The following is a 24,165-nucleotide window of genomic DNA, read 5'->3' as shown; positions in this document are numbered from 1 at the left end:
TATGGTCACCATGAGTAGGAGGTGACTTGATGATAGCTATCATCATTATCATTCCTATATAATTTTTTACAAATTCATATCACATAGATTTATTTATATTGCTCCATAGTCTATATATATATATATATATATATATATATATATATATATATATATATATATGTTGAAACTCACTGCCATCAAATCAGTTTCAACTCAGAGCAACACTATAGGACAAAGTAGAACTACCCTTGTGGTTTACAGTCCAATCCACTATGCCACCAGAGCTCCTAACAGGCCCTCAAATTTATATTTGTAATTTTCTTTGCTAGTCCTTTAACTTGGGGCATTTACATTATGTCTAATTTTCTTAGAGTATAAGTAGCACTGTAATAAAGTTTTTCCCTTCTTTTGATTGCTTTAATGAAAAATGCTACAAAGTAATACAAACAATAATATGACTACCAATGGTCAAATACTATATACATTTTGGTAATTTATTCATTCACTTATGATTCATAGAGACTGTATAGGACAGGGTAGAACTGCCCCTGTGGGCTTTCAAAATAACTAACTCTACAAGAGTAGACAACCTCATCTTTCTCCTGTGGAACTGCTAGTGTTTTCATGCTATTGTTAGCAGCTCGAGCTCTACTTAAAAATTGCCTTATTGATTTCTGAAACAGCCGTGAGCACATGGATGTCACACTGACTCTTTTACTTTTAAGTTAGCTTGAGTTAATAGATGTCAATGATTACTTCCTTAAAATTTCATTTTCTTATAGTTGGGTATATTGTGGCAATTAGGCCAATGGGAATATGTGAGTAGAATTTGGTCAGGTAGCAGCTTGATTGGAGGACGATTGAAATAAATAAAGACAGTCAGTATCCAATCTCTCTCTTGCTCCCTGGTGGTTGGACCAATGTGCTGCTGCTTTAGCTAGTTCTCTACCTCAGCCTGTGTGCTGTGTGTTGGCCTGTGTTGGCCCAAGCCAACCTGTAGATAGAGTTTGAGTCTCCTTCAAGACCTGTTTTACCATGCTGCTGCTGTGTATATTGCTTGAGCTTAAGGCTGGTTGATCCTGTTGTCGTGCTTAAGTTTGAGATTCCATCAGGGTCAGCTTCACTTCCCAGGCTACTGACTGCTATGGACCCACCCTGCTGTCTGCTGACTGTGGGCAGACTCTGCTGTCTGCTTCCTTGACCTTAGACCCAGCAGCCCACAAGAGTTGAAAGACTTCTAGTATATTAACTGTTCCAAGAAGATGTGTTGAACTGGGCCCTCGGTGCTGCTGTGTGGACTAACTTGCTGTTCTATTTCTTCTCGCTGTGTGTGTGTGTGTGCATATATATACACACATATATCCTGGTTTTGTTTCTCTAGTGAACTCTGCCTAGCAAATCATTTAAGAGTTTTAATAATCTCTTTTTTTAAAGTTTTAATAAACTTAAATGTAAAGTTCTTAGCTCTACTTCTTCTCTTATTATCTGTTGCTATTCTTTGTTCATCAATCTATTACTAATTTATTAAGCATACGGTGGCAGTTACATAATCTCCTGTCAACTTGGGAAGGGGTAGAGTCTAGCTTTTCAATCAGGTCGCAGCTTGATGACCTCATTTGGAGGCACCACAGAGAAAAATAGCTCACCGGAGGTCAGATACACTCACACGCTCTGCTTCATTTTCCTGCTGACAAGCCACCTGGAGCTACATTGATGCAGCCTGAGCCCTGGAACTGGAGGAGCCCCGTGGAGAGCCACGCCAGCACTGAGATGCTCCCACCACCACTGGATCTTGCATTCAGCATCATTGCATTGCTGTGTGAGTCTAAAGAGAAGTTTATGGACTAGTACTGACATATGGGGTAATAACAGACTTATGGACTTGATCTGCTCTGGGATGGGATGTTTTCTTAATGCACAATTTCTCCTTGATAGAAAGTTCTCTTTTACACACATGAGTGTCTCTGGATTTGTTTCTCTAGTTAACTCAGACTTACACACATACTTTATGCCATCAAGTGAATTCTCTTAGCAACCCTATAGGACAAAATAGAACTGCCCCAGTAGGCTTCCAAGACTGGGACTCTTTATGGGAATCAAAAGTCATGTTTCTCCTGAGGAGTGGCTGGTAGTTTTGAACTGCTGGGCTTGCAGTTAGCAGCCCAATGCATAAATACTATGTCACCTGCATAAGAGAACTTAAAAGACACAAGTTTATCACATGGAATCAAATGGAAACTGATTTCAAGTTCAATCTGAATAGTTTATCAATTATTCTTGGTATTAATAACTTACTTATATAGCATTGTTCGTAGTCATCACTCAGTCAACTATGACTCAGATATCTATATACAACAGAAAATGCCCAGTCTTGCATCATCCTTATAAGCACCATTATTTGGAGGCCACTGCTGTAGCCACTATACCAATCTCTCTCACCAAGAGAATCCCATTCCCTTGCTGGCCCTCTGCTGTCCTTCTCTAGCAATTAATCCCCTCTGATAACATGCCGAAAGCAAGTGACTTACATAATTTTTTCAGGAAATTCTTAAGATTTGTATTGGCTACTCTTTGAAAGTAAATCACCAGACCTTTCTTCTAAGCCTGTCTTATTGTGGAAGTTCTCCTGAACCTTATTCACCATGTGACCCTCCTGATACTTGAAATACCAGAGGCACACCATCTAGCATCATATCAACCTACAAGCCACCACAATATGAATTGTAGAAGGTAGTTGATTTATAGAGTATGGATGATAAAACAAATCTATTAGCCTGCAAAGATTAGGATCCAAAGTATAAAATCATACCAAAAATATTATTATCTTCAAATTTTTTTACCGGGTATTCTATAGTAAACCTTCAATATAAACTGAGAAGCACTATAGGTACATAGTTGCTTCATCATGGGGAATTCATATTTATATTATCATATTATAAGATTGTCCTACATACATTTCTATTTAAATATCTTACTTTTAAAATTTTACATGTAATAAGTGTCTCATTTATTACTTATAAGTCTTTAAGGTAAATAAAAGTGTTAGTTCAATTTCAGTGGTAAGAAAGCTGAAGCTCAGAGAGTTTAAGTGACTTGTCTACATTACAGAACTGTCATTTTTATAAGAATATTGCTTTTAAAATACGAATTGAAAGTTGTAATCATACCTTACCTGATGTTGTTCTTGTTCGAAGGACTATATGGGTACAAGTGGGAGCCGTGGTACTGTGTAGAGGTGACCCTACAGTGAACAGGACAGTACTAGAATTTGTTGCTGTTCCTATAGAAGGTGCCAGTAAAAAGCCACAGGCTCCTACAGGTGCTACAATAAAAGTTAAGAAAATGGTATATTATCTTGATAGCATTTATGTCTGGAGTTGTTATTACAGTAAAGCTTCTATTTTTTGAAGCTTCTATTTTTACAAGAAGTATTTTAAAAGAACATTTATTACTCTTAAACCCAGATACTTCAAATTATTAAAAAAATTATATCTAACAAGTAGCTAAATCAATTTAAAAACATTCCTCCACAAATAAAAGTCTGAAACTACATGACTTCATTGGGGAGTTCTATTAAACATTTGGACAAGAATTGACAGCAATCTTCCAGCCTTCCAATCAAGCAAACTTCCAAAAAGTAGAGGAAGAAGAAACATTTTCTAACACTTTCTATGAAGTCAGTATTGTCCTGATACCAAAGGCAGATAAAACCTATAAGAAAACTATAGACTGATATACCTTCTTAGTAAAATATTAGCACACAGAATCTAGTAACATATTAATAGAATTATACATTACAATCTGGTGGGATTTATTCCAGGATGCAAAAATAGTTAACATTAGACAGCCAGTATTATACACCACATTAATTAAATAAAGGAAAAAACACTCAATTAGCTCAGTCGATACAAAGTGTTCACATTGTCTTGATAAATCACATTCTTATGATAAATATTCTTAACTTAATAGGAATAAAGGAATTTCTACCACCACATGATTAAAAGTATGAACAATCAACAGTAAACATTATACTCAATGGAGAAAGACAGATCGTTCCTCTTGACAATGTTAACAAGACAAGGATGCCCACTCTCACCACATCTATTGAGGACTTAGAGCAATAGGTAAGGAAAAACAAAACAAAAAATGTACCTAAACACAAAAGGAATAAGTAAGATTTTATCAATTCCATAGGACATAAACAATGCCAAATAATGTACCAAAATGTTTTTATAACAAACATATAAATTTAACAAAGTTGCAGGATGCAAGGTCAGCACTCAAAAATCAGTTGGGTTTATATACCCCAGCAATAGAAATTTTGGAGGAATAAAAAGATTAAGAAAACAAATTCATTTATAATAAAATCAAAGAAAATAAAATAACTATGAATGAATTTACTCAGGGATGTGAAATTTTAAACACTACTGAAATTTTAATGAAAATTCTAAAACAATGCTGAAACTAAAGAATATCGATTATATTTTTACACAAATAACATGTGCTTTCTTCTCTTAGCTTCCCAGAGGAGGTGGTTTTTAAATGTCTATGCCAGATTTTTTTAAACATGTTGTAAAAAATTAGCATGGAGTATTTACATAAACAACTCCTCAAAGACAGACGGGAGCAGTTGGCAAACATACATGACACATGTTATATATGTAAAAATAAGATAAATAGATGGAAAGGCAGCTCATGCTCATGATAAGGCAAACTTAATATAATCACGAAGCCAATATAGACATTCCCTGTATTACAAATAAGTTCCATTCCTAAGTCTGTCTCTATTTGAATTTGTATCTAAGTCAGGTACAGTTTGCATCCATTGTCAGTTAGTCAAATGTCTGTCTTAGCATATAATGTACCTTTCTATGCATTAAAAAAAATCAAAGATGCACTTCAGAAACACTAAATATCGTAATCATATAATAATAATAATGGAAATGATTTAATGTATGTGGTAAAGTAGCACCTATTCGTTATTGGGAACTATATTATGTACCTCAAACAGGTGGTATGTAGAGATGTCAGGAAGAGCCAAAATCTATGTGTATATTCACATTTTCTATCATACTCACCAGGTGACCAGTAGTGAGTATCTAAGAATGTACCAACAACAACTGTCAATAAAATAAGACATAACACCACTACAATGTCTCAGAGACAAAAGACAGTTTCAGTTCATACAAAGAAGTAGGACAGAAGAGTCACTTTTTGGTTAAAGTGACTAAAACATAGAGCCAGAAAACATTTATAAGACAGAAATGACGATAGAATTACCTAAACAGAAATGCTTAAGAATTATATTTTATGGGTTGTGAGAAAGCTACAGATAAAAAATCATGGAGAGCAAAGACAACAATTTAGAAGAACTCAAGAAAATATAAGCACAAACTGACAAAGTAAGTAAAAATTTAAAAACCATACAAAAACAGCATAAGAAACAAGGAAGAGCACTATGAAAAAAAAAATTTTTAATCTGTGCCAAGCACATTTTTACAATGATTGCCATCATCAGTCTCAAAACATTTATTTTCTGCTTGAGTACTTGGTATCAGCTCCTCATTTTTCCCCCTCCTTCCCCTTTCCCCTCTCCCTCATGAACCCTTGAAAATTTATAAATGATTATTATTTTGTCATATTTTACACTGTCTGACATCTCCCTTCACCCACTTTTCTGTTGTCCATCCCTCAGGGAGGAGGTTATATGTAGATCCTTGTAATTGGTTCCCCCTTTCCATCCCACCCTCCGTCCACCCTCCCAGTATCGCCACTCTCAGAACTGGTCCTGAAGGGGTCATCTGTCCTGGATACCCTGTTTTTCCAGTTCCTATCTGTACCAGTGTACATCCTTTGGTCTAGCCAGATTTGGAAGGTAAAATTGGGACCATGATAGAGGATGGGTGGAGGGGGACATTTAGGAACTAGAGGAAAGTGGAATGTTTCATTGTTGCTATACTGCACCCTGACTGGCTCATCTCCTCCTGGCGACCCTACTGTAAAGGGATGTCCAGTTGTCTACAGATGGGTCTTGGGTTCCCAATCTGCATTCCCCCTCATTCACAATGATTTGATTTTTTGTTCTTTGGTGCCTGATACCTGATCCCTTCGATACCTTGTTATCGATCACACAGGCTGGTGTGCTTCTTACTTGTGGACTTTGTTGCTTCTGAGCTAGATGGCCACTTGTTTACCTTCAAGTCTTTAAGATCCTAGATGCTCTATCTTTTGATAGCCAGGCTCTATCAGCTTTCTTCACCACATTTGCTTATGTACATGCTTTGTCTTCAGTGATCGTGTTCCGAAGGTGAGCATCATGGAATGCCAGTTTAATAGAACAAAGTGTTCTTGCATTGAGGGATTACTTGAGTGGAGGCCCAATGTCCATTTGAAACCTTAATACTAAACATATATATGTGTGTGTGTGTATATATGCACATAGATCTATTTCCCCATCATATATAAATATATTTATATATGTACATGCCTTTATTTACACCTCTATAAATGCACTTTGCCTCCTAGTTCTTTCCTCTATTTCCTTTGACTTTCCTCTTGTCCCACTATCATGTTCAGCCTTCATTTGGGTTTCAGCAATTCCTCTCGGTTACATTACCCTTGAACACATTCTACCAGGCCTCCTACAACATCCTCATCACCGATTTGGATCATTTGTTGTTCCCTGGTCCCTGGGTTTGTTAATACCACTTCCTTTACACCCACCTCCCCCTCTTCTCCCATGTCCCCCCAGAACTATTGGTCCCATTGTTTTCTCCTCCAGATTGTTTATCCTGCCTATCTTATTTAGACAGACCTGCGGAGCTAATAACATGCACAAAAACACTATGTAAAAATTAAAGAGTTAACTGAACAAGAAGGCATTGTCATAATAAATAAATACCCAAAGAAAGATCCTTAAATATACAAATCAAACTCTAACAGAATCAAAGAGAAAAAGAAACAGTAATAGCAGAGGCCTTTATACAAAATGCTGATGAAGGGTAGAACAACTAGAAACAAATTCAGCAAAGACATAGAAGAACCAAACAACACAAACAGCCAACTTGACCTTGTAGGCATTGACAGAGCACGACATGCAACTGCACTACAATATTGCCTGGACTTGGCACAAGGGACTCCATTTTGAGTTCCGCGCCTCCACCTTAGCTCTCAGAACTCACTCCTCGCTGGCCTCCCCTCCCCTCGCTGAAAACCACAAGTTCTGAGAACCAAACATCCCCAGAGCCAGGAGGTTCTTTGAAGATATGGTCATTCCATCCGTCCTTGACATATCTATAAGATTAACGACCTTCTCCCTTCTGAAGCAACTGTGTGCGCAGATCCTCCCCAGCTTTGATCCTTCCCAGCTGTGCCTGCTGGCAGTGGGCATAAAAACGCTGCCAGGATTCCGCCCCCGCCCCCCCCCCAGCATGGCTTCAATAGCTCAATACCCTGAGTTACTGAACCCGCCAGCAAGCTTCTCAATAAAGCCTGCTTCTAAAACTTTGCCAATTGGATCTTTGGTTCTGTTTTGCACCCCAATAAACCTTACAAATATGCATTCTTTTCCAATGCCAAAATGCAAAAATAGCTATAGATCATTGTCTAGAACAGATCATATGCAAATACTATACATTTCAAAACATCAAAATACTACAGAGCATCTTCATAGTCTTCAACACTACAATTATAAATCAACAAATTCATTTCTGAAGTGAGCACAGCCAACACTAAAACTAGGAAAGGGTATCACTGAAAACATTTTTATAGCCTGAAATGTAGTTAAAGTAACTCAATATGACCCATAAGTCTCATTTTTGTGAGATAAACTGTAAATTCTAGTCTATACACTTGCGATTTTAATCTCATTTTGAAGGGAGTTCTATGTTATGCTAATGAGACAGGATTATGATGGGATATGCTTTTGAGTTTGCACTTTAGTACAGGGCATGACTCATCATCACTCTTTGTTTCCTTGGAGGTCAAAAACCGGAAGCCAGGTTGGGGGAAAATGGCGATCTAACAGGACTCACACATCTGGAGCTCCTGCTACCAGACCAGAAAATTGGGAGGTATGGCAAAGTAAACGGGGAGGTGGAGTCGTGAAATTAGAACTAGGGTACCAGGGTCTCTCCTGAACCCAATTTTGAGTGGGATTTCTACTCACAAAGCAAACCAAGAATGCTCAAAAGTGCTCTAGCTTTGGCGAGCCTGCGGGCACCAGCCGCACCTTGCAGGGAGCAGCGATTTCTGCAGGAGGACACCCAAGAGGGGACAGAATCCCAGAAACTAGGGGAACCCCACACCAGACCTCTCTGTACAGTTGGCTGCCTTGAGCTCACAGCCTGGGGAGTGATAGTGGCGGTAGCCATAATTTAAGTAGAAGAAATAGCAGATATTTACCTCAGGTAGATTGTGGTGTGGGAGAAAATAAGCGAAAAGGCAGGAGTCCAGGGGGCGAATTTAGTTTCAATTGGCCAAGAAGGAAACAACGACCCTGATAAGCTGGGTAACCCCCTCTGGGAGCCAGCCTGACAGCCCCCAAATCAGAGGACAAGCATAATTTTACAAAAGGGTGAAATTCATATTATTGGTTTAAAACTCAAGGTTGCTCAGCTCCAAGGAGCACATAGACAGGAGGCCCTTAACAAAAATTAGCAATAAGAAGAAACCTAGCTAAGGAATGCCAGAACTCAGCTACAGTGCCTGGCGGCTTTTTACATAACAAAGACTTGCTGTAGCAAGTGTCAGCTTTAAACTGCACTAAGCTGTAGCCCAGGGACTGGGAGAGAATTTCATTTGATTTTACTCTAGGTGGCTAGGGGTATAAAAATAAAAATTAAAATCCTCTGATCTAGTAAGCACCAGCAGACCAGATAGGACAATAAGCCCAGCTTCCCTCTCAATGATTCTACACATAGCTGGGGAGGTCCTGCCTTTTCTGGGGCTCTGGATGGGGCCCCCTTCCTCCGCCCCTGCCGAAGTGCTACATACAGCACAAGGCAGGTACACCAGTGAACTCCAGTACTCAACTGACGCCTGGACACGGGTGTGATCTTGCCATTGAAGTAATCCCACACAGCATCTGTGGAACCCGACATCAAACAGTACACCACCCTGCTACCTTGAGGAAGAGTTGGAATTCCTCCAGCCTCACGGACAAGTGATCAAGTCTCAGTTATTTCCTTACCTACTTCTCTATTTCTTCTCTATCTATTCACAAGCCCTTCTATTTTTCCCACCATAGTCAGTCTCATCGAGCTGAGGCTCGTGTTGTTGTTGTTTTTTCTCTTTCTTCTTTTAGCCTCTTTTATTTTTATTTTTTCCCTCTTTCTCCTCTTCTCTTCTACTCTCTCCTATCATATGCCACTACTGGCTTCTGGGTCACTACCCTCTGCTTAGGGCAAATCAACCCAAACAGCACGAGAAACTCCAGTCTGCCATCCCTGGGAGTGCTGTAGGCAGCTGGGACAAATAGCTACACTGCACTGCAATGCTGAGGAAACCTCTGTCAGACCTCTAAGGCGATCTCTTCAACAATGGGAAATTCTGCCCAGCACCACTGGGACCCAGCATTAAAAGGGCACACCAACCTGCCATTGTGTGGCAGGGTCTAAACACCTATGGCCCCACATTCAAGCAACCAGGGGTTAACTATCTCTGTATTCTTTATTTCCTCCTTCACTCTCTCCTTCCTCTTTAGCATCACAGCCAATATTAGTGAACACAGTTCGGTTTTTCTCCCCTTCTTTCTCTTTGTTCTGTTTTTTTTACTTTTCTCTTTCTGTCTTTGTTCTCTTTGCTCTCTCTCTGTTTGTATGATGCTCTTTGCTTCCTCTCATTCATTTCACATGCCACTACGGTTTCCTAGACCCCTACACTCTGTCGATGTCAACCCTGTCCTCACAATGGGCAGCCTGACCTCTAAGACAGTGCTGCACACAGAACAGGTCAGTGCTACACACAGCACAGCACGGGGTCAGCTATTTCTTTAACTATTTTTTAAATTCCCTTTTCTCCTTCCTTTTCTCTTCTTTTTTTCTTTCTTTGTGTTCTTCTTTCACATTTTCTTCTAACTCTTCTCTATTTCCTATGACAGCCTCAGTAGATTTAGTTCTCCTTTTTAGTTTTCTTTTCTTTTTGTACTGTTTTCACTTTTTTTACTCTGTGCATTTTACTTGTGTGTGTGAGTGGGTGTCAGTTTGCTTGGCATTACTGCTCCAGTCTGTGTCTTCCTCTGTCTCTCTTTTTCTTCTCCTTTCACTCTCTTTCCTGTCACAAGCCACTAGCGGCCTCCAGGCCATTCCCCTCTGCCTAGAGAAGCTAAGGGTTCAATTAGGGGAACTCCCACCCACATTTATTGGCTTAGCAAGCAAATGGAGAATTCAGGCAAGTACAGTTCCACACACCAAGCAGCAGGGAGTTCTCCCATACAAAATGTGGGGGTATCCCCAGCCTAAATCCTGAGGTCCTACAAGTGACTGGGGGAAATGCCTGACCACCACTTGTGGGGCTCCACACTACTTTGGGAACATCTACCCAATCTCCAAGGCTGATCTCTCTGTCTATGGTAATTCCCCTACCAGCTACAGAGCGCTTTACCAAGGAGGGTATGCCTGCACGACCTCCTCAGCACTACAGTTGCAGAGAAAAACACCACAGGCTAGCCGAGGTGCTCCAAGAACTGTGAAGCCTACTTAGAGATTGGTCAGGGAAGCGGCACCCTTGAGGGCCCACAACAACCCGACCAGTGTCACATGAGAGGAATATTCAACACACATTTCAAGTAATGGAATACTGGATGGCTAGGATAAGAGTGAAACCACAGGAAGATACAGTGATAGCCTGACCCCTTAGTACAGCAGGTAGTTCATAGAAGTACTCATATGAACCCCCCAAGAGAGAGCAAAGGGCTCTTTGACTCAGAAAAATGACTCCAGGCTCCTCTAAAACAACACGTAAACTGCAACCAGTTCTAACAGCTTCAATCAAAAAGCATGAGAAACAGAAGACAATGTCGGAAGAAGTCATGAACCTAATGATGGGCATAGAAGAAGCAGATATTGACCTGCCACAAAAAGAAATTTTCAAAATGCTGGAGGAAAACCAAGCAGACCTCAGCAAACGGGAAAAGAAGCCAAATAAGACAATAAAAAAACTGAAGAAAACCTGAGAGCCATATCTGACGCTATGAAAAGGAACAATATTAGAATAATCGGACTACCAGAACAAGACACAACAAAGAAATCAACAGCGAAAATTTCAAGGGAATTCTTAGAGGAAAACTTCCCCAACCTAATACATAAAAATCAGCCAACCATTCAAGAGGCTGAAAGAACACCAGCCAGACTGTTCCCAAGAAGACGTCACCAAGACACATAATTGTCAAATTATCCAACTATGAGGAAAAGGAGAAGATCATAAGAGAAGCTAAGGAAAAGCAAAGAGTCAGGTATAAAGGCACCCCAATAAGAGTATGTTCAGATCTATCAGCAGAAATGATGGAGAGAATGGAGTAACATATTCCAAAAATTGAAGGAAAACTCGCAAACCCAACAATACTTTACCCAGCCAAATTATCTATTAAGATAGATAGAGAAGTAAGAGTCTTCACAGAAAGGGACAATGTCAAAGAATACATAAAGAGAAACCCAGCCGTATAAAAGATCCTTGCCGATCCAGTTTGGGCAGAAAATCAACACTCACCGAGGGCAAATAAGAGACCATCACATAGAACAACTCCACCTATAGGGCGACAAAGAGGAAACAGCCCCCAGGATAGCATCAGGTCAATAGTGGAAAGGCAAGCATAAACCACACACAAAAAAGCGGATAAGATAGGTAGATAGGAAAATATCCAACACAAAGGGTACAAGATGACATCACAGAGACAACAGATGGATATAATAACACTGAATATCAATAGCCTGAACTCAGACAATAAAAGGCAGAGGTTAACAGACTGGCTCAGGAAACATAACCTATGGATTTGTTGCCTCCAGGAGACTCATGTGAAGCTTACAGACAAAAACAGATTGTGAATTAAGGGCTGGAGAAAAATATACCAAGCAAATAGTACGACAAAAAAGCAGGGGTAGCGATCTTAATATCTGACCAAATGAACCTCAAGACACAGGCAATAACAAGAGAAAGGAGGGGTACTATATAATGCTCAAGGGAACAAATTGAAATACCTAAGGATATACTTGACTAAAAAAATAAAAGATTTGTATGAGGAAAATTATAAAACACTACTTTAAGAAATCAAGAGTGACCTCAACACATGGAAGAATATCCCATGCTTGATGATTGGCAGACTGAATATAGTGAAGATGTCAGTTCTGCCCAAGGCACTATATAAGTTCAATTCTATCCCTATATGAATATCACCATCCTTCTTCAAAGAACTGGAAAAACAGATTAACAACTTCATATGGAGAGGGAATAAGCCCAGAAGTAGCAGAGAACTCCTTAAGAAAAAGGACAAATGGGAGGAGGGCTGGCTCTACCTGATTTCAGCACATACTATATGGCCACAGTAGTCAAAACAGTGTGATACTGTCATAATGACAGATATTCAGACCAATGATAAAGAGCAGAAGACCCAGAAATAAATACATCAGCATAAAGGCAACTGATCTTAGATAAGGACCCAAAAATATTAAATGGGAAGCAGATGCCATCTTCAATAAATGATGCTGGAAATAGGGATATCTACCTACAGAAAAATGAAGCAAGACCCTTACTTCACTCCATGTACAAGAATAAACAAAAGGTGGATCACGGACCTTGAGATAAAACCCCAAACACTTAGGGCCATTAATGAGGGAAATGGGATAAACCTGAGAACCTTGGCACAGGGAATATATAGGCTATCAGAAATAGTGAAGGATACAAATACAGAGTCACAAATAGACAAGTGGGATATACTGAAGGTAAGACACCTGTGTACATTGAAAGAATTCATCAAGATAGTAATAAGAGAGTCCATCAACTGGGAAAACATTTTAACAATGAGACATCACACAAAGGCTTTATTACTAAAATCTACAATACTTTGCAAGCTTACAATAAGAGAAAAGCTTACAATAAGAGGAGGTGGGCAAAGGACCAGAACAGAAGTTTCACAGAATCTGAAATCCGATTGGCCAATAAACATATGAGAAAATGTGCCCGATCATTAGCCATAAGAGAAATGCAAATCAAAACAACTATGAGATACCACCTGACACCCTCAAAGGAGCCCAATTCAAAAAAGCAGAAAGCAACAAGTGTTGGAGGGGCTGTGGTGAGATAGGAACTCTTATCCACTGCTGGTGGACCTGTAGGTATATACAGCCACTATGGAAATCGATCTGGCGATTTCTAAAACAGATGGACATTGAGTTAACATAAGACCCAGCAATCCCCCTACTGGGCATATACCCAGAAGAGGCAAGAAAAAAACTAAAACCATGGCCAGACATCTGTGCTCCAATGTTCATTGCAGCACAGTTCACAATTGCTAGGAGTTGGAAACAACCCAAATCCCCATCAACAGACAAATGGATTAAAACACTGAGGTACATACATACAATGGAGTACTATGTATCACTAAAAAGCAGTGATGAACACATGAAGCATATCACCGCACTGTAAGAACTAGAGGAGATTATGCTAAGTGAAGTAAGCCAAGTACAAAAGGACAAGTATAACATGAGTCCGCTGAGTTAAGTTTATATATGTAACAGAAAGGTAAGTGCAAAAGGGACACAGGGAAAAACCTACTGTTTACAAACACTCCAGGGGTGAGGTCCACGTAGTATGGCAGGGGCCAGACAAAGTCCAGGTTGCTAGCCAACTAAAAAGGGGATGGAGGGAGGAGAGGGGAAAGGAAGAAAAAAGACGTGTGATTGGAGACTAGGGCGCTGACAGACACAAGGGGAGGGTATTATTTGTGTCTCCACAGGGAAAGAGGGACCAGATATAATGACGGTGCCACACAAATGCAGCGTGCCAGCAAGGAGTGCGGAGCCAGTGGCGTGGCCTGAGGGCTCGGCCCCCATATCAGGTACATGGACAACTGCCCCTCCCCCCAGAAGAATTTACTTGATAAGACGGCACTGAAGCTGCAGCTAAGGGAGAGGTGCATGTCTGATCAGAGCAAATGGGAACAAATTAAGTGGGAGGAAGAGAGAGTGGAGCACATCCTAGCCCATCAGGCCTGGAGGACGATATCCCCGCTCTGAAGAGCCAATGGACAGAGTGGACAGTATGACTGATCCTACTATGAGACACGCCGTCCCTTGATAGCCCAGGGCCCTAAGGGGACAACACTGGAGACTCGTGTCAGGACTGGACAAGACTGGCCCTGGCACACCGAGGCAAACCACTAAAAGTGGGCGGGAGAGCAACCGTGGGAGCAGAGCAGGGAGCCTGAGGGAATACAAAGGACAGACTCTGGGGCCAAAGAATGGTACCCCATGGGACCTGACTGAAGGACACGCCTAGAGATCAGAAATCAGACATTGATCTATTTACAGGTTTTTCTCTCTTTCTAAATTTTTTTCTTTTAATTAATTTATTCTTCTATGGGTAATTGGTTTCCTTTTTTTGTTGTCATCGTTGTGTTCTCACCATCGCCTATCTTGCTATGGCTTGATTTTTGGTGCATATTATTATCTCTACAGATCTATGTAAACATGAAAGACTGGATGAATAGTCTGGAGGAGAAAACAACAGGACCAATGGTTCCGGGGGGACATGGAGAGGGGGAGGAGGGGGGATGGAGGTGGTGCTGACCAACACAGGGACATGGGAGCAACAAGTGATCTACAATCAGTGGTAAGGAGGGTGTGAGCGGCCTGGTAGGGATTCAGCAAGAGCAAGGTAACCAAGAGAACTTACTGAAACCCAAATGAAGGCTGAGCATGATAGTGGAACAGAGTCAAGTAAAAGGAAATACAGGAAAGAACTAGGAGACAAAAGGTATTTACAGGGGTCTAAAGAATAGAATGTACATACATAAATATACTTATATAAGAGTGTGAGGAAACAGATATTTGTGCATATATTTATAGGTTTAGTATTAAGTCAGCAGATGGACTTTGGGCCTCCACTCAAGCACTTACTCGATGCAAGAACACATTGTTCTATTAAATTGGCATTCCAGGATGCACACCTTCCCAACACGATTGCTGAAAAAAAATGTTTGCATAAGCAAATGTGGTGAAGAAAACTGATGGTGCCCATCCTTCAAATGATATAGCGCCTGGGGTCTTAAAGGCTTGAAGATAAACAAGCGGTTATCTAGCTTGAAAGCATCAAAGCCCACATGGAAGAAGCACACCAGCCTGTCTGACCACGAGGTTTAGATGGGGCCAGTTATCAGACATCAAAGAACTAAAAATCATATCAGTGGGTGCCCACCTTCCTGAGAGGATCAATGAAGACAAATGTGTGCATAAGCAAAGGTGGTGAAGAAAGCTGATGGTTCCTGGCTATCAAAAGATACAGCATCTGGTATCTTGGTGGCTCGAAGATAAACAAATGGTCATCTAGTTCAGAAGCAACAAAGCCCACATGGAATAAACACACCAGCCTATGTGACCATGAGATCTTGAAGGGGCCAGGTATCAAACATCAAGGAACAAAAAATCATATCAATATAAATTTCTGAGTGCAGAGTGGAGACTCAAAGCCCATCGGTAATGGGTGAGTGCAGAATGGAGACTCAAAGTCCATCGGCAACCAATCGGATACCCCCTTACTGAAGGGTTGTGGGGAGGAGATGAGCCACTCAGGGTTCAGGGAAGCAACGATGAAACATATAACTTTCCTCTAGTTCTTAAATACTTCCTTCACCCCACTATTATGATCCCAATTCTACCTTACAAATCTGGCTAGACCAGAGGATGTACATTGGTACAGATAGCAACTGGAAACACAGGGATCCAAGGTAGATGACTCCTTCAACACCAGTGGTGAGAGTGGCGATGCCTGGAGGGTGGAGAGAATGTGGGGTAGAAAGGGGGAACTGGCTACAAGAATCTACATATAGCCTCCTCCCTGGGGGATGGACAGCAGAGAAGAGGGCAGGGGGAGATGTTGGACAGTTTATCATATGACAAAATAATAATAATTTATGAATGATAGGGTTTATGAGGTAGGGGGGTGTGGGGAGGGAGGGGGAAATGAGCAGGTGATATTAAGGGATCAAGTGTAAGGCAAATGTTTTGAGAATGATGATGGCAACAAATGTACATGTGCGCTTGACACAATGGATGTACGTATGGATAGTGATAAGAATTGTAAGAGCACCCAATAAAATGTTAAAAAAACAAAACCAAAAAAACTCGCATTGCCATCAAAGCCATCTTTGTGTCCTCTGTCTTCCTGACTTGTTTAACCAGCTTCTTTTGCAGACTTGTACATGCAGAAGATCTTCCAAAGAGACATGTGAACTTCACACTTGAAGTGAGGGAAAATGCTAATAGAAGGTGCGGTGGTTGAGATCAGGGACAATCGAGTGGCATAGCATTTTGGAAAAGATTGACATTTGGGACAGCTTTAATCTCCATCTCACTAGGACTGGTCTTTTATTAATTTTTCTAAAAGAAATTTTTGTATAGATCACTATGTGGGCAACAAGATGCAGCATTGTGCCTTCCTGCTCCTCTCTGGCCTGTTGCTCACTTCCACAGTGGCCAAAAAACAAAGAAAAGATGAAGGGAGGCTCGTCAGCCAGTGTGCCAAGTACCCTGAAAGTGAAAGGAGCTGACTGCAATTACAACTTTGAGAGCTTAAGTGTGTGTGAAGGGGGCACCAAGACCCATCAGGGCACCCTGAAGAAGGCACGGTACAGTGCTCAGTGCCAGGATACCATCCTCGGGGTAAGGTTTTGCACCCCCAATTTCAAAGCCAAGAAAAGGGACGGAAAGGGCATTATCTTTTTATCAATCATACCTGCACCCCCCACCACTTTGCCCTTTCACACACCTAATGTGGAGAGGGACAAGATTCTGAAAAGCTCCAGGTTCTTCCCGAAGGTATTTCAATCACTCATGCCACCCCCCTTTTGTATGTTTCCCCAAAGGTGCCATTACTAAGAAACAAATAAACCATTTTGTCTCCACCTCTCCACCCCTCGCCAAATTCTCATCAATATCCTAATCAGTAACAACATATCAAAATAGTAGTACTGTATATACTTATGTATAAGCCAAGCTTTTCAGCACATTTTTAATGCAGTTTCTGTGGCAAAATGAGGTGCCTTGGCTGATATTTGCGTCAGCTTGTACTCAAGTATATACAATAAGTATGGAATGACCAAATGTGATTCAGACCACAGATGCAATGATGGTTAGACATTAGAAAAATAATTCATATAGTCTATCACATGAATACAAAAAAAGAAAGAATACTGACATATTAATTGACATGGAAAAGGCTTTTGGAAAAAATAAAACACCCATTCCTGATTAAAATGCTCAAAACAGAAATAGAAGAAAACGTCCTCAACATTATTAAGAGCAAATATACAAAACCATCACATTGCTCTCAATACCTCAACAAGAAAGAGACAAATAATCCAAGTGGTCAGAGGATATGAACAGACACTTCACCAAAAAGGCATTCAGGCAGCCAAAAATGTTCTAAAAAATTATTCATTAGAGATGCAAAGCAAAGAAACAATGAGATATCTTCTCACTCCAACATTAAGCATATAGTTTCAAAAAACAACAAATATCAGTGACGATGTTGAGAGATTTGAACCCTCGTATACTCATATACTGTTGGTGGAAATAGTATGGAAGTTCATTTTAAAAGTTGGAAATAGACATATCATATGATCCAGAAATCCCTGTATTTGGTATATATCTTAGAGAAATTTAAGAGCTATAATTATGAATATATATATATATAAAATGTTTATCACAGCACTATTTAAAATACCTATAAAGATAGAAAAAGCCTAATGCTTATCAATGAAAGAATAAACTATGGTACATACACACAATGGAATACTACACAACATTAAAGAATACGAATGAGACTTTTTTTTGTTTCCTAACCTTAAAAAAACTTTAGGAAGTTCCGGTCAAGATGGCGTCAAGGTAAGCAAGCCATAAGAGGAGCTCCGGTGAGTCTGGTGTCCGGGAGGTCAAGTGGAAGTGTTCTAGTGAGTGGAAAGGTCCCTATTAGGGTTCCTCCCTATCCAAGAGGGGGCCTTGCCTTACATCTGATTTATTTCAAGCCCCAGAGACCTGGGGCCATATATCAGGGAATTCCCACCGGCTGTGCAACCCTTGTGCATCCTGCCACCAGCCAGTGCCTTCCCCCATCCATCCCATGGCTTGGGCGCTGCCCCAGGAACAGGACGGCTATTGGGTAGAGCTCCCCAAGGCCGGGTCTGACCACCACATAGCAGTTGTCCACTCGTGGCTCCTACCTGGGAGAGTTGCACCCAGCTCCCACGATTCCCCTCCTTACATGGGGCTAGCAACGATTCCACCTGCAAGTTCTGGGTCCCTCCCAGTAGCCGCCCAGGGTTTCCAGGGCTGAACCCACAGCAGGTTTGATTGCCTACACTGCATGCATCCAGCACTAGTGCCTAGAACACCTCCACTCCCACATAGTTGCGTCTACCCTGTCAATGGGGCACAGCCCCACCACTTCCAGGGTGCCTCAGCTTATCTTAGCTCCAGCATCTCACCATCCACAGTGATCAGCGCCCACACTTTCTGCCCACCATTTCTCCTGCTTGGTGGCTTCTGGCAACCCCTGCATCACCCAGCAGCACCTGTTTCTTCCAGCCCAGCAAACTTTGCAGCACCTTGAATGAAACAGGGATAATCACAACAGGCCCTAATGAGATTAAAAGGATAATCACAAAGTACTATGAAAGTATGTACTCTAATGAGTTCACCAATGTGGAAGACATGGACAAATACTTGGAAAAACAATTCCTCCCTAGACTATCCCAGACAGAGGTCAAGAACCTAAACAAACCCATAGCAAAAGAAGAAATAGATATGGTTATCAAGAAGCTACCAACAAAAAAGCTCCCAAACCAGATGGCTTCACTGGAGAATTCTACAAAGCATTCAGGGAAGAGCTGACACCAATGCTCCACAAAGTATTTCAGAGAGGAGAAAAGGATAGCAAACTCCCAAACTCATTTTACGAAGCCAGCATAACTTTGATCCTGAAACAGGGCAAGGATCCCACAGGAATAGAGAACTATAGACCAATATCTCTAATGAACACAGATGCAAAAATCTTCAAGAAGATATTGATCAATAGAATGCAAAAGTATATAAAACGCAGCATCCAACAGGATCAGTTAGGATTCATCGCAGGGATGCAGGGATGGTTTAACATCCAAAATTCCATCAATAATACAAACCACATTGATAAGAAAAATATAAGAACCACATGATAATTTCTATATATGCAGAAAAAGCATTTGACAACAGCCAGCACCACCAATGCCATGGTCAAATTTATCGCCTTGATCCTGAAACCCCTGACAAAAGAACATACCTGCATTTCCAATTCATTTTCCAGTCCATACCAGACATAAGGAAAACTTGTTTCCCAAGTTTATAACTGTCAAATCCCCTGAGAAACATCTCCTCCAGGGTACTCCTCCCCTTTAAGGCACAGTGCCAGAACTGACCACAAAGCACACCTTATCGCTTCGCCATGGTTGTTTCTCAGCAGCAGCTGTAAGACAGCCTTGGAGAAACAAACTGAAGGTACCCAGGGCCCTTCTCTTTTTGTGTGCAGTCTGCTTGGTAGAAGTAAAAATTCAAGTGACATTCCAGCTAAGATTATAAGCAAAACTTCATAAAAGGAATGAAAGACACTTAGATTGAGAAATTTAACAATGTAAGTCCAGAAACACCTGAAGGAATTTTTTTAAATACCCATTTTATTAATGAGTCTACTCCAGACATTCCAAGAAATTTCAACATAAAGCTATGGGACCTCAAACTGACCCAAATGAGCTCCTAACAGCAGCAACCATACTGTACAACAATGAGGATTGAGAAAAGTAAAACAAAGAATACCAAAGAGCTAAAATTATTAGAATTGCTACTGTGATCAATATGTGTCCAAAGTCTCCACCGTGTCGGTTATGGCTGTGGGAAGCTTGGCCCATGCCCAGTGTATCGTAGAGGAGTTCCTCCCAGCAACAGGAGAAGATGGGAAGCCTTCCACCTGTTTCCAGTGTGGGCTTTCAGGACATGGAAACATTAAAGAACTAGAGGAAAGCTGTATGTTTCATCATTGTTACTCTGCCCCCTGGCTGGCTCATCTCCTCCCTGTGATCCTTCTGTAAGGGCATGTCCAATTGTCTACCAGTGGGCTTTGGGTCTCCACTCTGCACTCCCCCTCATTCACAGTGGTATGATTTTTTGTTCTGGGTCTTTGATGCCTGATACCTGATCCTATCGATACCTCGTGATCACACAGACTGTCGCGACACCAATCTTGAGGAACTGGGTGTGTGTAAATTTTCAGTTAGTCCATCCACTTTATTCTGGACATGAGGGCTGCACATTTGACACTAAAATCATTTGGTAACCTTTTGATTTCCTCCTACCTTAATGTTGTTGCCATTAATGGGCTACCAACTAAGGCATTTCTTACCTCACCTCTGCCCTGCACCTGAGAGGGCTCTTTATTTTCACAACAGATTTTAATTGTTCCTGAATTCTCTGCTTCAAGTTTGAGAAAAGATTTCTTATTCAAACTAAGAGTTCAGATGACTTTCACACCTGTTTCTAGAATTAAAGCCTCCAGTCATTCTATCTCAAAGGTAGCACCATTTGAGTTCATGTATAGCAAGGGCATCTTCTGTAGAAGCATTAAGAGACTTGACTGAGCAGCGAAAGTCCACAGATTTAAACTATGAGTGCATCTAACTCACATAAAGCTAATTCAAGCTCTGGACAATGTCAATAATAAACAGAAAGGTACTTTCTAGTGTGAACCTATCTAAAACTTAAGACTCCCCTTTAAAAAAGCAAAAACCTGAGCAGAAGGGTGAATGAATTTCACCTCTAATTGGAGAAGGAATCTGCCTCTTCTCCCCCTACTCCCTTAAATGGTTGGATTAGCCTTGAAAGTTGGTGCTTGCTTGAGCCAGAAAAAACAAGGAATTCATCTTAGAAACAACTCTTTGCTGCTGGTAGGTTAAAAATGAGAATTTTCACATCTGGTGATAGCTTAACATGTAATGTAAAAGTCAGCAAGAGCAGAGAATTTAAATCTGAAATCATCCAAACCACAGTCAAAGTGCTATGAATTTCCCGGCACTTTTACATCCCATTCTAGCCACAATCTTCAGGAAAAGCCACAAGAATGAACAGCACACTAAAAATACCCTCACAAAACTAGCTGCAGAAAGACAGCAGATGTGCATTACATGTCACCAATTGCTTTGCTATAATAACTCAGAGCCCTCCGCACCAAAACCTTTTAAAGATCAGTCCATTTGAATTACTGTGCAGAAGGCTCTTGGCACCTTTTATAATAGCACCCATCCAGTGAGACTGGTCTGTACCCGTTACTCTAGTCAGTCCTATGTTACAAACAATTCACACCCTCATAGTAGTAATATATTTTTTCATTGTTTTTGTCTCATCATATTGTAGGTCTAGTCACAAAGCTATGAACAGGAAGATTATACCACAATTCCAACTCCTAGTTTAAGACAAACCCTAAAACATTCACCTGATTTAGGCCCAGCCACACAGGTGGCGAGTAGCCCCAGGATGCTCAAATTCAGCAAGATACAGCCAGATAGACACTGACATCTCTGATCCTTTTATACTACCTGTTAGCTGGGAATGTAGGGAGAATGACTCACAGAAACCCCAGCCTGCAGAAATATCCTTCTTGGTGATTTTTTTGCATAGACAGCAAGGATACCTGCCTGAAGAAACTTATTCAGTAATGACCCTAATTCCCTGAATTGGCCAACTCACACACCCCCACCCATAATAACACCCCTTGACTATTCTTATAAAACCCTGATAGTCTGTACAAAGAGGGCCTTTTAACTCAGGTCAGAGGCCCCCCTTGGGTTTCCTCCAATAAAACTGTCTCTGACATTTAATCTGTGTTGCCTTTCCTTATGCATGTCAATGATGCATAGTCAATGATAAACTGAAGCTCTTCTACAAATAACAGATGATATGATTTAATATAAAGAGAAACTCAAGGACTGCATAAAAAGGCTGTTGGAACCAATTGAGCGATTTGGTTAACTAGCAGAATACAACATTAGTGAGCAGAAAGCAATCAGATTCCAATAAACCAGTGATGAGATCTCTAAAAAAGATATCAAGAAAACAGTATCGCTTACAATAGGCACACAAAAATTAAGTGCCTAGGAATAAACCTAACCAAAGAGACAAAAGGCCTGCAAAAAGAAAAATATAAAACATTAATACAAAAAACCAAAAGAGACCTACACAGAACATCCGGTGTTCACAAATAGGAAGACTTAATATTGTTAAAATGCCATACTACCAGCCTGTATGAGCACGAGGTGCCAAAGGGATCAGTTACCAGGCATCAAAGAACAAAAACACATATCATTCTAAGCTCACCTTCTCAAGACGATTGCTGAAGACAAACGGGTACCTAAACAAATGTAGTGAAGAAAGCTGATGGTGCCCGTCTACCAAAAGATACAGCGCCTGGGGTCTTAAAGGCTTGCAGGCTCAGAAGCAATAAAGCCCACATGGAAGAAGCACACCATCCTGTGTGATCACGAAGTGTCGAAGGGATCAGGTATCAGGCATCAAAAAACAAAAAATTCATATTATTGTGAATAAGAGGGAGTGCGGCATGGGACCCAAAGCCCATCTGCAGGCAACTGGACACCCCCTTACAAAACGGTTGCGGGGAGGAGATGAACCACTCAGGGTGCAGTGTAGTAACGATGAAACATTAAAAATAATATTTTATAAAATATCAAGGGTTCCTGAGAGAGGGGGGAGCAGGGAGGGAAGGGAAAAATGAGGAACTGATGCCAGGGGCTTAAGTGCAGAGCAAATGTTTTGAGAATGACAAGGGAAATGAATGTACAAATGTGCTTTACACAATTGATGTATGTATGGATTGTGATAAGAGTTGTATGAACCCCTAATAAAATGATTTTTTAATGTGACTAAAATAATGAAACATGTAACTTTCCTCTAGTTCCTAAATTATTCCCCCCACTATCATGATCCTTACAAATCTGACTAGACCAGAGGATGTACACTGGTAAAGATAGGAATTGGAAACTCAGGGAATCCAGGACCGATGATCACTTCAGGACCAGTGTTGAAAGTGGTGATGCTGGGAGTGTGGAGGGAATGTGGGATGTAAAAAGGGGAAACTGATTACAGGGATCTACATGTCACCTCCTCCCTGGGGGACAGACAACAGAAAAGTGGGTGAAGGGAGACGTTGGATAGTGTAAGATATGACAAAATAATAATTTATAAATTATCAAGGGCTCATAAGGGAGAGGGGAGCAGGGAGGGGGGGGGAATGAGGAGCTGATGCCAGGGGCTTAAGTGCAGAGCAAATGTTTTGAGAATGATGAGGGCAACGAATGCATAAATGTGCTTTGCACAATTTATGTTATGTGTGGATTGTGAAAAGAGTTGTATGAGCCCCCCAAAAAGATTTTAAAACATGCCATACTACTTAAAGCAGTTTTAAAATCTAATGCAATTCTGATCTAAATCTCAACTTTCTGTAAGGAAATGGAGAAACTAATTATCAACTTCAAATGAAGAAGGAAAGAGACCTAGGATAAGCAAAGAATTCCTCAAAAAGAAGAAAAAGTAGGAGGGCATGTACTACCCTACCTCAAAACATTAATTTACACAACCACTGTAGTTAAAAATCTGGGACTGGTATAATGATAGACACATGAACCAATGGAACAGCACAGAAAATCTAGAAATAAAAGCATCTACCTATCGACAACCGATTTTCCACAAAGGACCAAAAACTATTAAATGGGAAAGGGATGCCTCTTCCACAAACGGTGCTCGAAAAATTGTATTTCCACCTGAACAAGAATAAAACAAGTATAATACTTTACTTCATGAACAAAAATGAAGTCAAGAAGGAATAGAGACATAAATGCAAACCCCAGAGCTATCCAGATCATCAATGACAAAACTGGGC

The 24,165-nt window shown here is 40.7% G+C and overlaps 1 protein-coding gene across 3 annotated transcripts in view; it reads right to left on the bottom strand.

Moving 5' to 3' along the window:
• ULK2 (unc-51 like autophagy activating kinase 2) overlaps positions 1-24,165 on the bottom strand; it is a 212,393-nt gene that overhangs the window by 27,063 nt on the left and 161,165 nt on the right. For all 3 annotated transcript variants that reach the window (XM_075546767.1, XM_075546766.1, XM_075546768.1), the window contains one exon: positions 3,155-3,304. In XM_075546767.1, the coding sequence (XP_075402882.1) occupies positions 3,155-3,304 (150 nt within the window). The remainder of the gene's footprint in view (positions 1-3,154; positions 3,305-24,165) is intronic.

Source organism: Tenrec ecaudatus, chromosome 4 (assembly GCF_050624435.1).
Source record: "Tenrec ecaudatus isolate mTenEca1 chromosome 4, mTenEca1.hap1, whole genome shotgun sequence".
Classification (NCBI taxonomy): Eukaryota; Metazoa; Chordata; class Mammalia; order Afrosoricida; family Tenrecidae; genus Tenrec; species Tenrec ecaudatus.
This window is presented reverse-complemented; position numbering and strand designations above follow the sequence as displayed.